Consider the following 14,335-nt stretch of genomic DNA (forward strand, 5'->3'; position numbering starts at 1 on the left):
TTTTATCAAGGAAGCAAAAAGTACTGGAGCTGACTGTATTCATATTGGCAGTGATGCCTTCATTTTTAATCAATCAATGATTCCCTGTTTTCCCTTGAAGGCACTTGAATGAGCGGTTTTCACATTGGAGAAATGTGCCAACTTTTGACATGATGGGATAGTTACAACCAAACCTGCACATGTTTAAACCTGCAATCTAAACCACTAGCCAGAGAACTGCATGGGAATTGGAACAGACAGTTGTAAGGTAGCCCAGGCTAGTAGGGGTTTAAAATTGAATAAGGAATATTTATGACTAATAATTCCTGTTCCTTACTGTATTTTAGTATTTTAATTCAACCAATTACCTACTACAATAGGATGTTTCTAATTGCCCTTTTGGATTAGTTAGGCTTTTCAAAACTTATTAATTAAGTTTTCACTTCAGAATGACTTACAGGTAAAAATTTTCATCATGTGTTCAGACATCTTTATGCAATTATGGCTGAGGAATTGTGTGGGAAAATAGTGATTTTAAGCTTACAGCAGAAAATGGAGCTGTGCTTTATGGGGAAAAAGTTCAATTCCCATTCAACATAGCCTGTTCAGCTGGAAGGCTAAGAAACCGACTGGTTCAATCCCAAACAATGCCTTCTGGACTCCTTGACTTTAACAGCGTATTTCTGCAGACAGAAATTGTGTCTACAGGTGGACAAAGTCTTAAGGGTATACAATATAAAGGGTGAAATTGAAAAAGACTTTTGATATCGCCAACATGTGACATTGCTGAGAGATTTAACCTTACTCAAATTTATATTGCTAGATTGCAGGAGGCAAGCATCCATCACCTGAATCAGACACATACACTAGGGTGGTCTTATGCGAAACTCAATATTTTCATTGACAACACCATCAGTGACTTCACTTAGAACAAGTTTGGGTTCAGAGGCACCTTTGAAGCTCAAATACCAGTTTGGCCACTTTGCAGATTCTATCTTAAATTTCCCTGCTGGCCTGAGCTTCTGTAAGAAGAACACAGCTTCATGTCTGGAGTCCTCAATTATATGTGGCAGGGGAGCATCCTGAAAGGAAATGGAGTGATAGAGCTCAATGCATTGTTGAGGGTAAGGGTTTGGAGACACAGATGATGGCAAGAGTCTGGTTAACATAATCTGGTGGTTTGAAAGATGTAAAACACTGAATGTCTTATAACTGAATATCATGTTTTGGATCAGCACAGACAAAATAAAGAATGTGTGTGTGTGTGTGTGTGTGTGTGTGTGTGCGTGTGTGTGTGAATACCCATGTCTGCATGCATGTTATTGAAAATTAATGCAAGGGTTTACTTGCAGCCTCTCATGCACATTTGCAATGTAACTTAGCAAGACGTTGCAGAATATCAAAATGATAGTTATACCAGGGTAAAAAAAAATCCACTCTGTCATGTTTGACATATAATATTATACCGGCGGCCACTCGGGGCTGAATTTGAGGACCCCCGGTCCACAGAATCTCAGTGCTGGATTTAATGTTAAGGTCATATGGAAAAAAGAGCTAAGTATACCATAAATATTACATCCCAGGACCTGTGGTCAGTCAGATAAATGGATCCTGCGAATATATTTACTATGTGCAAATTCTGCTACAGGCCATGTTCACATGAAAATGTTTAGGGTTAAATCAACTTTACATGCCATCCCTACTGAACTAATCTCAGCTCAGTCAGATGAATTAGTGCTTATCATCATACTGTGAAGTCATACCTGTGGAAAACAGGAAGATGTTAGCAGAGGAATTACCCTTGTCCCACTCCTTTATCAGCTTACCTGTTGTTTTGCACAAATATTTTTCTCCATTCCTTCTCCAGAACAACACAGAACATATTTCTGGTTGTTCAGGTCAACTTGGAGTGTAATGGCGTGTCCCAGGGGTGTGCCTTCATAATTGTTGCAGTACATCTGGAACAAGAAGCGGCCATTATCTGAAAATGAAAAAAAATAGTCAGTTCAGGTTACTAGTTTACAAATGTGTGGCCATTGCCAATGATTTTTTATAAATCTCAGACACAGGTGGGTGATTACATTTTAGTGCAAATGGTGTTGGTGAAGAAACAAGCACAAATACTTTGAGTCCCAGGGTGCACTGGTTTATATCAGATAATAGAAAAACACTGGCTTGTGCATAAGGTGAATTACGTAGTAGGCTAATTCCAATCGAAGTAATACTCTGAACCTATTTGAAGCACAATGTTCTTGTCACGTTCATGTCGTCCTGCAATTACGTCCAATACATGGACATAGAAATCTGCATCCGCAGAAAAAGCGCTTCACTTCCTGAAACATCATCTGCATTAATAAACTGACATATGGCCTGAAGTACCTTTCCTAATGATGTTTCATATAGGCATGTTTATGAAGAAATCTCACTACTCTTTCTGGTAGGCTACTACTAAAATGTATGCGTGACTTACAAAGGCAACTCTGGTTTTATTGTTGGTTATTTTGATGTATTTCAGAGTCGCAAGTCTCTGCTGCATATCAAAAAAAGAAAATTATCCTGAAATAAGATATGGTATGCACGGCATTGAAGTTCCATGACCCTCCCCCCTCTGTAAGAGGTGCTTGTGAGCAGTGTCACATGGGTTACTTACAAAAGCCTCTGAGCGAGTACCTACACTGAATTAATGGCTTTCTGCCCCAGGCCGCATATACACGCCATGGGAAAACACTTGATTCAGTTAAAATTAAGAATAAACGCAGAATCAGCCTTCAAACAAGACAAAGATTTTTCCTTTAGTGGCGAATTATTGCTTTGAACACTGAAATATAAAGAAGTTCATGTGGATATCATATCACGGACAAAATGTTGATGCCACAAGCAAAGCATATTTACCTGAAGGGCCAATCATGTACTGAAACTTCAAGGAGCCATTAGGTTTCATAACAAGGAACTGTTGGTTCTTGTTCATGATCCTTTCCATGATACTTGTTATCCTCGTTAGGTCATCACACTCATCCTCTGTTGATCAGAGCACAAGTAGAGGTTACTGAAGTGAAAAGGGTATACAGCAGTAGTCTCAAACCTAGTGCCATGGAGGAGGGCTGTGTATATGCTGCTTTTCATTCCAGCCTCTGATCTTCATGATATAATTAGTTTAATTACTTGCTGAATTAGGGCTGTAGGTTTGTATATAATGTATATGAAGTAAAATCTGTTATTTGTGTTGTCTAAATAACAACTGTTGCTTATATTCTGTGCTTTAATGCCGTTAAATGCATATGGCTGAATGTGGCAATGAGTTTGAGACCACTGGTATACAGTATCAGCACAGGAGAGGGTTGTCACTGATATGAAAAACCACAGATTATCTAAATAGGAATTTATGCATTTGAAGTAATTTATTTAAATCCACCTTGCATTGAGCCACAAGTATGAACTTTGATCAAGACTTAATTACTTTAATCAGACATGTTAGTGCTGCGATAGAAAAAAAGTGACCCTTTTCAATGAACGCTGGACACCCTTAGATTAGAGAGGGTGGGTTTCAGTCATCACTGATCTTTGACTAACAGTTAAAAACACACCAAGTTTGTCAAGAAAAAGGTTAAGTTAAGGACAATTTTTAATTTATAACTGATCTTTAAACATTCTTTGAACCTTTCCATACAGTAAATTATTTAAACTCTAAACTCAACCAAAGCACTCATGATGACATGTTGTATAAACCTATATTGTAAATGTGATTTCTTTTCAGTTTGAATTATGCAATGTAGATTTCAATTACAATAATTTAGCATTTAGACATATATATACATATATACATATAAATACATATATACACATCTATACACATTATACATATATACATATATATATAATTTTGATTCATTCTACATTTTAAATGTTTATTTTGTCTTTGTTATTATTTGGGTTTATTTATTGTTATATACATAATCACAAAAAAAAAAGTTTTACGTGAAATGTTTGCATTTGCAGAAAGCCTCAAATGACAGGAAATTAAATGGATTAGTTCTAACACTAGCATCAGCCTGCTTTCTATCAAGTTGTATCAGCACAGATCTCTGAAAACAGTTACAGCTAAGTATTATGTATACTGTGCATCAAACAACATGTGCTTCCCACTGGGCAGGTTGTTTTAGATTCAAACCTCTCAAAGAATTCAATCTCAGAGTAGTGCACTTTAAAATGTATTGGCAATTTTGCATATTAACATTCGAGACGGCGGCACGAATGGTGCAGTGGGTAGCACTGCCGCCGCACAACAAGGAGGTCCTGGGTTCAAATCCCCGTCGGCCGGGGCCTCTCTGTGCGGAGTTTGCTTGTTCTCCCCGTGTCTGCGTGGGTTTCCTCCGGGTACTCCGGTTTCCTCCCACAGTCCAAAGACATGCAGGTTAGGCTGATCGGAGAGTCTAAATTGCCCATAGGTATGAGTGTGTGAGTGAATGGTGTGTGTGCCCTGTGATGGACTGGCGACCTGTCCAGGGTGTATTCCTGCCTTTCGCCCAATGTATGCTGGCATAGGCTCCAGCCCCCCTGTGACCCTGTTCAGGATAAGCGGGTTAAGATAATGGATGGATGGATGGAACATTAGAGACAATATACTTATTTTGCACTTTTCTAAAGCATGTTTTATTTCCAACATGTCCATGCGTCCTATTTGGGACCACATTGTATCTTGTGTCACCCTTTCAACATAGCATGCCCATAAACTGCTCAGGATATAGCGTTCAATATTTAAACTACTGTGATTAATTGGTAGATCCCTGTACAGTGTAGAGTGTATATTGCTATGATCAAATTAATATTGGCCTACTGTATGTCATTCTGGATAAGTGTATAGAAGTAGATATATAGGCTACAGTATGTACATATATGTGGGTTTATACATAACTATTAATATTTCTCCAAAAGTAATTGGCCAATTAAACAAAGTCATGGCTAACTACAGTGCATTCACAGTCACTCAATGATAGTATCAACGTCAAATAACAAACAAAAATTCTCACTGTGGGAATAAATGTTATAATGCTGTATGTAATATATGTCACATGCTCCATCAAAATCAGTCATGCCAAAACCTATTTTGAGTTTTAGAACATGGTGGGCTTACAAACTCTAGGTGGATTACAGCAGACCGTTGTAAGCCCACCATGTTTTTCTTTTATTTCTGGTTGCTTACCATGACAATGAGCTTCATTTTCTCTAAGGGATACACACAGACCCATGGTCGCTGTTGTTTCAGACTGAGCTATGACAAGGAAAAGAACAGGAAAATACAGGTCAGTGAGACTATTAAAACACAATGCTGAGTAAGTACAGCACTAAACCAGCTGTTGAACATAAATTACATTCAACAATTCAATCTGTAATAAATAAGGGAAGAGGCTTCAGTAAGGAGGATCACAGCTCATCAATTCTTGCAAAACTTAAACAGACTTACATTTAAGATTATAGGGTGCAATTAAATGATCATTTGAGTCAGATTATATTATACATCAATAACCAATAATGTGATAGTTGGCTGTCACTTGTCAGCTGACGCTACGTAATGAAGTGGAAGAGAATTATCATGACAGTGCATGCCCCTTTAAAATGGCCATCACAAAACCTCTAGGTTTCTGTGGGTACCAGTGACACCATAAAACGTCACTGGTAACCCGATTTTTGGCAAGGTGCTTTCGTGGTACAAACAAAATTGATTAATGTCATGGATGTTTATGACATTATATAAAGTTCTACGTTTTCAGTTAAAGTTGAAAAATGCCAGAGTAACCCTTTAAAATAATAGTAATAGTATTTTGTCCAGGTCTGAGACAACACCTGCTGCTGAAATTACATTACAATATTTCACTTCCAATTTAAATAATTTAGATTTGCTAAAGTTAAATCTCAACTCTTGATCACGTAGTCGACTCAGCACCATCTCCAATCACATGACAATATTTAGAAGAGACGACTAAATTATCAAAATAATACAACAAAGAATGGATGCTCTGATCATGAAAGAACTGTTCCATCATCTGTTGAAAAGTGCCTGGAGCACTGCACAAACCAAATGGCAGCTGACTGTCAAAAACGGGGATTTCATGTTCAATATCTCTTGCCCTTATACGTCTCTACAAGGGACCTAGCCTCCTGCTCTTGTCTGTGGTCAAATTAGGCCAGGTGTCACAGTATTCCTGCCTTTCGCCCAATGTATGCTGGCATAGGCTCCAGCCCCCCTGTGACCCTGTTCAGGATAAGCGGGTTAAGATAATGGATGGATGGATGGAACATTAGAGACAATATACTTATTTTGCACTTTTCTAAAGCATGTTTTATTTCCAACATGTCCATGCGTCCTATTTGGGACCACATTGTATCTTGTGTCACCCTTTCAACATAGCATGCCCATAAACTGCTCAGGATATAGCGTTCAATATTTAAACTACTGTGCTGAAAACACACATTTTATTTTTCTGTAGCGGACAAGGGTTGCATGCCTCTAAGATGAATTCCTAACTTGCATCGCATGCTTACAATCAGAAGTAGGTGCACATAAAGTTAGGCAGAACTTGCTTTTAACACCTGAGCCTGGTCTATTTCTTTGTGTAGCTCGTGTCTAGGCTTTGCTATTTTAGTAGGTAGGGCTGGCTAATATAGGGGCTGGGCCTTAGGTATGGCCACTTAATTACTAATGTTTATTTGACTTTCCTTTTTCTTTTTTATGTTGGTGGGCTGTTTGATGTGGATGCGAATGATATTAATTCAACTTACTATGCATATGTGGAGGAAGGCTATAGGTGTTTGCTTTGGTATCTGACAAAAATTTTTTCTGTAGTAGGATTATTCCTTAATTGTTCTGCAGTTTTCACCTTTCTTATATTGGACTGATATTGGACTTGTATGTTCCTGCTGGTGCCCTCAAGCTAGATAAGGCTGTGTGCTGCTAAGGACTTGTTCCTCTGGTCTCATCTACAAGCCAGTGGGACCAGAGGGTCACCAGTTGCCTCCATGGCAACATTAGCTTTCCCGCGGTCAATGTAGGTGTGCAAGATATGTGGCTTGAATCAAAAACTATGTTAAGAGTCGTCCTGTTAGATTTGAGAAGTCAGATTATATATAATCTGACTTTTCACATGACAATATTTAGAAGAGACGACTAAATTATCAAAATAATACAACAAAGAATGGATGCTCTGATCATGAAAGAACTGTTCCATCATCTGTTGAAAAGTGCCTGGAGCACTGCACAAACCAAATGGCAGCTGACTGTCAAAAACTGGGATTTCATGTTCAATATCTCTTGCCCTTATACGTCTCTACAAGGGACCTAGCCTCCTGCTCTTGTCTGTGGTCAAATTAGGCCAGGTGTCACAGTATTCCTGCCTTTCGCCCAATGTATGCTGGCATAGGCTCCAGCCCCCCTGTGACCCTGTTCAGGATAAGCGGGTTAAGATAATGGATGGATGGATGGAACATTAGAGACAATATACTTATTTTGCACTTTTCTAAAGCATGTTTTATTTCCAACATGTCCATGCGTCCTATTTGGGACCACATTGTATCTTGTGTCACCCTTTCAACATAGCATGCCCATAAACTGCTCAGGATATAGCGTTCAATATTTAAACTACTGTGATTAATTGGTAGATCCCTGTACAGTGTAGAGTGTATATTGCTATGATCAAATTAATATTGGCCTACTGTATGTCATTCTGGATAAGTGTATAGAAGTAGATATATAGGCTACAGTATGTACATATATGTGGGTTTATACATAACTATTAATATTTCTCCAAAAGTAATTGGCCAATTAAACAAAGTCATGGCTAACTACAGTGCATTCACAGTCACTCAATGATAGTATCAACGTCAAATAACAAACAAAAATTCTCACTGTGGGAATAAATGTTATAATGCTGTATGTAATATATGTCACATGCTCCATCAAAATCAGTCATGCCAAAACCTATTTTGAGTTTTAGAACATGGTGGGCTTACAAACTCTAGGTGGATTACAGCAGACCGTTGTAAGCCCACCATGTTTTTCTTTTATTTCTGGTTGCTTACCATGACAATGAGCTTCATTTTCTCTAAGGGATACACACAGACCCATGGTCGCTGTTGTTTCAGACTGAGCTATGACAAGGAAAAGAACAGGAAAATACAGGTCAGTGAGACTATTAAAACACAATGCTGAGTAAGTACAGCACTAAACCAGCTGTTGAACATAAATTACATTCAACAATTCAATCTGTAATAAATAAGGGAAGAGGCTTCAGTAAGGAGGATCACAGCTCATCAATTCTTGCAAAACTTAAACAGACTTACATTTAAGATTATAGGGTGCAATTAAATGATCATTTGAGTCAGATTATATTATACATCAATAACCAATAATGTGATAGTTGGCTGTCACTTGTCAGCTGACGCTACGTAATGAAGTGGAAGAGAATTATCATGACAGTGCATGCCCCTTTAAAATGGCCATCACAAAACCTCTAGGTTTCTGTGGGTACCAGTGACACCATAAAACGTCACTGGTAACCCGATTTTTGGCAAGGTGCTTTCGTGGTACAAACAAAATTGATTAATGTCATGGATGTTTATGACATTATATAAAGTTCTACGTTTTCAGTTAAAGTTGAAAAATGCCAGAGTAACCCTTTAAAATAATAGTAATAGTATTTTGTCCAGGTCTGAGACAACACCTGCTGCTGAAATTACATTACAATATTTCACTTCCAATTTAAATAATTTAGATTTGCTAAAGTTAAATCTCAACTCTTGATCACGTAGTCGACTCAGCACCATCTCCAATCACATGACAATATTTAGAAGAGACGACTAAATTATCAAAATAATACAACAAAGAATGGATGCTCTGATCATGAAAGAACTGTTCCATCATCTGTTGAAAAGTGCCTGGAGCACTGCACAAACCAAATGGCAGCTGACTGTCAAAAACGGGGATTTCATGTTCAATATCTCTTGCCCTTATACGTCTCTACAAGGGACCTAGCCTCCTGCTCTTGTCTGTGGTCAAATTAGGCCAGGTGTCACAGTATTCCTGCCTTTCGCCCAATGTATGCTGGCATAGGCTCCAGCCCCCCTGTGACCCTGTTCAGGATAAGCGGGTTAAGATAATGGATGGATGGATGGAACATTAGAGACAATATACTTATTTTGCACTTTTCTAAAGCATGTTTTATTTCCAACATGTCCATGCGTCCTATTTGGGACCACATTGTATCTTGTGTCACCCTTTCAACATAGCATGCCCATAAACTGCTCAGGATATAGCGTTCAATATTTAAACTACTGTGCTGAAAACACACATTTTATTTTTCTGTAGCGGACAAGGGTTGCATGCCTCTAAGATGAATTCCTAACTTGCATCGCATGCTTACAATCAGAAGTAGGTGCACATAAAGTTAGGCAGAACTTGCTTTTAACACCTGAGCCTGGTCTATTTCTTTGTGTAGCTCGTGTCTAGGCTTTGCTATTTTAGTAGGTAGGGCTGGCTAATATAGGGGCTGGGCCTTAGGTATGGCCACTTAATTACTAATGTTTATTTGACTTTCCTTTTTCTTTTTTATGTTGGTGGGCTGTTTGATGTGGATGCGAATGATATTAATTCAACTTACTATGCATATGTGGAGGAAGGCTATAGGTGTTTGCTTTGGTATCTGACAAAAATTTTTTCTGTAGTAGGATTATTCCTTAATTGTTCTGCAGTTTTCACCTTTCTTATATTGGACTGATATTGGACTTGTATGTTCCTGCTGGTGCCCTCAAGCTAGATAAGGCTGTGTGCTGCTAAGGACTTGTTCCTCTGGTCTCATCTACAAGCCAGTGGGACCAGAGGGTCACCAGTTGCCTCCATGGCAACATTAGCTTTCCCGCGGTCAATGTAGGTGTGCAAGATATGTGGCTTGAATCAAAAACTATGTTAAGAGTCGTCCTGTTAGATTTGAGAAGTCAGATTATATATAATCTGACTTTTCACATGACAATATTTAGAAGAGACGACTAAATTATCAAAATAATACAACAAAGAATGGATGCTCTGATCATGAAAGAACTGTTCCATCATCTGTTGAAAAGTGCCTGGAGCACTGCACAAACCAAATGGCAGCTGACTGTCAAAAACTGGGATTTCATGTTCAATATCTCTTGCCCTTATACGTCTCTACAAGGGACCTAGCCTCCTGCTCTTGTCTGTGGTCAAATTAGGCCAGGTGTCACAGTATTCCTGCCTTTCGCCCAATGTATGCTGGCATAGGCTCCAGCCCCCCTGTGACCCTGTTCAGGATAAGCGGGTTAAGATAATGGATGGATGGATGGAACATTAGAGACAATATACTTATTTTGCACTTTTCTAAAGCATGTTTTATTTCCAACATGTCCATGCGTCCTATTTGGGACCACATTGTATCTTGTGTCACCCTTTCAACATAGCATGCCCATAAACTGCTCAGGATATAGCGTTCAATATTTAAACTACTGTGATTAATTGGTAGATCCCTGTACAGTGTAGAGTGTATATTGCTATGATCAAATTAATATTGGCCTACTGTATGTCATTCTGGATAAGTGTATAGAAGTAGATATATAGGCTACAGTATGTACATATATGTGGGTTTATACATAACTATTAATATTTCTCCAAAAGTAATTGGCCAATTAAACAAAGTCATGGCTAACTACAGTGCATTCACAGTCACTCAATGATAGTATCAACGTCAAATAACTTTGATTCTCACTGTGGGAATAAATGTTATAATGCTGTATGTAATATATGTCACATGCTCCATCAAAATCAGTCATGCCAAAACCTATTTTGAGTTTTAGAACATGGTGGGCTTACAAACTCTAGGTGGATTACAGCAGACCGTTGTAAGCCCACCATGTTTTTCTTTTATTTCTGGTTGCTTACCATGACAATGAGCTTCATTTTCTCTAAGGGATACACACAGACCCATGGTCGCTGTTGTTTCAGACTGAGCTATGACAAGGAAAAGAACAGGAAAATACAGGTCAGTGAGACTATTAAAACACAATGCTGAGTAAGTACAGCACTAAACCAGCTGTTGAACATAAATTACATTCAACAATTCAATCTGTAATAAATAAGGGAAGAGGCTTCAGTAAGGAGGATCACAGCTCATCAATTCTTGCAAAACTTAAACAGACTTACATTTAAGATTATAGGGTGCAATTAAATGATCATTTGAGTCAGATTATATTATACATCAATAACCAATAATGTGATAGTTGGCTGTCACTTGTCAGCTGACGCTACGTAATGAAGTGGAAGAGAATTATCATGACAGTGCATGCCCCTTTAAAATGGCCATCACAAAACCTCTAGGTTTCTGTGGGTACCAGTGACACCATAAAACGTCACTGGTAACCCGATTTTTGGCAAGGTGCTTTCGTGGTACAAACAAAATTGATTAATGTCATGGATGTTTATGACATTATATAAAGTTCTACGTTTTCAGTTAAAGTTGAAAAATGCCAGAGTAACCCTTTAAAATAATAGTAATAGTATTTTGTCCAGGTCTGAGACAACACCTGCTGCTGAAATTACATTACAATATTTCACTTCCAATTTAAATAATTTAGATTTGCTAAAGTTAAATCTCAACTCTTGATCACGTAGGCAACTGGTGACCCTCTGGTCCCACTGGCTTGTAGATGAGACCAGAGGAACAAGTCCTTAGCAGCACACAGCCTTATCTAGCTTGAGGGCACCAGCAGGAACATACAAGTCCAATATCAGTCCAATATAAGAAAGGTGAAAACTGCAGAACAATTAAGGAATAATCCTACTACAGAAAAATTTTTTGTCAGATACCAAAGCAAACACCTATAGCCTTCCTCCACATATGCATAGTAAGTTGAATTAATATCATTCGCATCCACATCAAACAGCCCACCAACATAAAAAAGAAAAAGGAAAGTCAAATAAACATTAGTAATTAAGTGGCCATACCTAAGGCCCAGCCCCTATATTAGCCAGCCCTACCTACTAAAATAGCAAAGCCTAGACACGAGCTACACAAAGAAATAGACCAGGCTCAGGTGTTAAAAGCAAGTTCTGCCTAACTTTATGTGCACCTACTTCTGATTGTAAGCATGCGATGCAAGTTAGGAATTCATCTTAGAGGCATGCAACCCTTGTCCGCTACAGAAAAATAAAATGTGTGTTTTCAGCACGCTTGTAATCTGATAGCTGTTAGAGGAACATCAAAAGTGGTTTCTCATGCTGATCACCCTAGCAGACCCTATCCCATGTGTAATGTCTTCAGCAAAATAACCTATAGGAGTACTTAACTGTAAGTCTCTGTTAGCTGTTAGCTATACAGTACAAGCAACCGATCATCAAATAATATAACAATGCTAAACAACTGCCAAACACTATTGCAACTATCCACCATTCTGTTCTTCTGTAGTGTGGTTATACAGGTTTGGGTAACATCGATGGTGGTCCACGTGGCTCTCTTCCACCACGTGGAGTGGTTTCATTTCGTTTTTTTGTAGTTTGCACTTTTAAAAACCTCACAGTACACTTCCCACTGATCCCCAAAGATGAAATATGAAAATGATTGGTAGAACTGACCTTATCCTATCTGAAGGCAATGGATGGAGCTGGATGGTGTTGCAGGTAAATCTCTGGTCCACCACGTGTCAGAAAGCCCTTGGACACCTTGTTTGATAGTCCTTATTCCTTAAAACGTATGCAAGTATATAAATATTCATACTACGAAATGAATTACTGATTCTTTTTTCCAATTACGATGACCATTCCTTTTTGCTTAAAATCAATGTAAGAGTACGAAAATGTAATAAACACTGACAGGCAGTGTGAAAGCAACCCTTTGTCTTTTTGTCTTGGTCCCTCCTCTTCCTGTGACCTCATTTTCATCATTGTTTCTGTCCAGTACACACTTCAAAATATCCGCTGCTGCCACCTACTGTTGATTACTATGTTACATTTGGGATCTTTTCTCCTGGATTAGTTAAGTATCATTTGTTTGTGCTGTTTTTAATTAAGTTTAGTTGTCATTATAGTGTTGTTCTCCTGTTTGTTTGTTTGCTTGTTAGTTAGTGCAAGTGGTGTTTATTTACATTACAGTGAAACTGGGTTGTGTGTTTGTTTCTCTCAGGTGAGCTGGCTGGCAGGCCACAGCTTTTGTTGTAGGAGGAGCCAATAGTTTGCACCCTGCTCAGGGTATAATTACTGGCACAGCTGAAGTCACTTCAGTGTGCATTAGTCTTCTGCAGTGGGTTGGTAGCATTTTCTGTATTCAGCGTCAGCTAGTTATTTAAGCAGTTGTGTAGCACACCAGCGGCAGCTGGGTGCGGCAGCCTCGGCTACTTGCCTCGGTGTACGAAGTCGCAGGTGTACAAAGTCGAGGGTGTCTATCTACGGGTGTCCATCAAGGCTGTCTGAGAGCCTGATGTTTGCTGCCTGCCCTCATTTCACTGTGTAGGATTCCTCTTGTCCTCCCTAGTTCCCTCCATGTGTTTCCTTCCCATCCCTGTCCTCCCTCCTCTCCCCAGGTCCTAGTCAGGTAGGAGGTTCACTTCCCGCCAACATGGGCAGAATATCTCAAACCTCATCTTCCCTCCCAGATCCGCTGGTATTGATCTCTGTGTGGCTGGTGGCCTCTGGAACTGCCAGTCCGCCGTCCAGAAAGCAGACTTCATATCAGCCTACGCCTCCCACCTCAACCTTGACTTTCTTGCTTTAACCGAAACGTGGCTCTCACCAGAGAGCACAGCCACCCCAGCTGCCTTCTCTTTTTCCCACACACCCAGAACCTCTGGCAGAGGAGGTGGCACAGGTCTCCTAATCACATCCTCATGGAGATCTAGTGTCTTCTCCTCATCCTTCGCCTTCTCCTCTTTTGAATTTCATGCAGTTTCTATTACTTTGCCGTGCAAACTGTTTATCATTGTTGTTTATTGCCCCCCAGGTCCTCTGGGGAGCTTCTTGGATGAGATGGACATCCTCCTTAACTCCTCACCAGTCAATGACATTCCCCTCATCCTCCTGGGTGACTTCAATCTCCTCAGTCTACCTTTCTCTCCCTCCTTTCTTCCTTTGACCTTACCCTCACACTTTCCCCTCCCACCCACTCCTTACATCCCACCGCCCGACCACCTGTCCTCTTGACCCATCCCCTCTCCCCTTCTACAATCTATATCTAATGACATTCTCCCTTTTCTCTCCTCTCTAATCAACACCTCCCTCTCTTCCGGCACGATGCTCTCTTCCCTGAAGAGGGCCAGAGTCACTCCTCAAAAAACCTACTCTTGACCCCTCTGCTCTGAGCAACTA

At 39.5% G+C, this 14,335-nt stretch overlaps 1 protein-coding gene across 2 annotated transcripts; it reads right to left on the reverse strand.

The window, feature by feature from the left end:
• Nucleotides 1–34: 34 nt before the first annotated feature.
• LOC133133170 (interleukin-1 beta-like) lies at nt 35–12,882 on the reverse strand. 2 transcript variants are annotated; one of them, XM_061249231.1, is made up of 7 exons: nt 12,611–12,882; nt 10,922–10,990; nt 8,053–8,121; nt 5,180–5,248; nt 2,872–2,997; nt 1,806–1,960; nt 35–1,061 (listed from the first exon to the last, which is right to left on the reverse strand). In XM_061249231.1, exons 2-7 carry the CDS (start codon nt 10,965–10,967, stop codon nt 846–848), a joined length of 681 nt encoding a protein of 226 aa, XP_061105215.1. In that variant the 5' UTR covers nt 10,968–10,990; nt 12,611–12,882; the 3' UTR covers nt 35–845. The 2 variants fall into 2 exon arrangements, with proteins under 2 accessions (XP_061105215.1, XP_061105216.1); XM_061249232.1 differs by lacking the exon at nt 8,053–8,121.
• Between the last annotated feature and the right edge of the window lie 1,453 nt (nt 12,883–14,335).

This window comes from Conger conger, chromosome 7, assembly GCF_963514075.1.
Source record: "Conger conger chromosome 7, fConCon1.1, whole genome shotgun sequence".
Lineage (NCBI taxonomy): Eukaryota > Metazoa > Chordata > Actinopteri > Anguilliformes > Congridae > Conger > Conger conger.

Bases quoted from the DNA above. Each gene is read 5' to 3' on its own strand.
- LOC133133170 (XM_061249231.1), bottom strand. From the start codon at position 10,967: ATGGGTCTGTGTGTATCCCTTAGAGAAAATGAAGCTCATTGTCATG. The intron at 8,122-10,921 runs GTAAGCAACCAG...TCCTTGTCATAG, and splicing joins AAATGAAGCTCATTGTCATG to CTCAGTCTGAAACAACAGCG. The intron at 1,062-1,805 runs GTAAGCTGATAA...ATTTCCTTTCAG, and splicing joins ATATTTGTGCAAAACAACAG to GATGCTCCCCTGCCACATAT.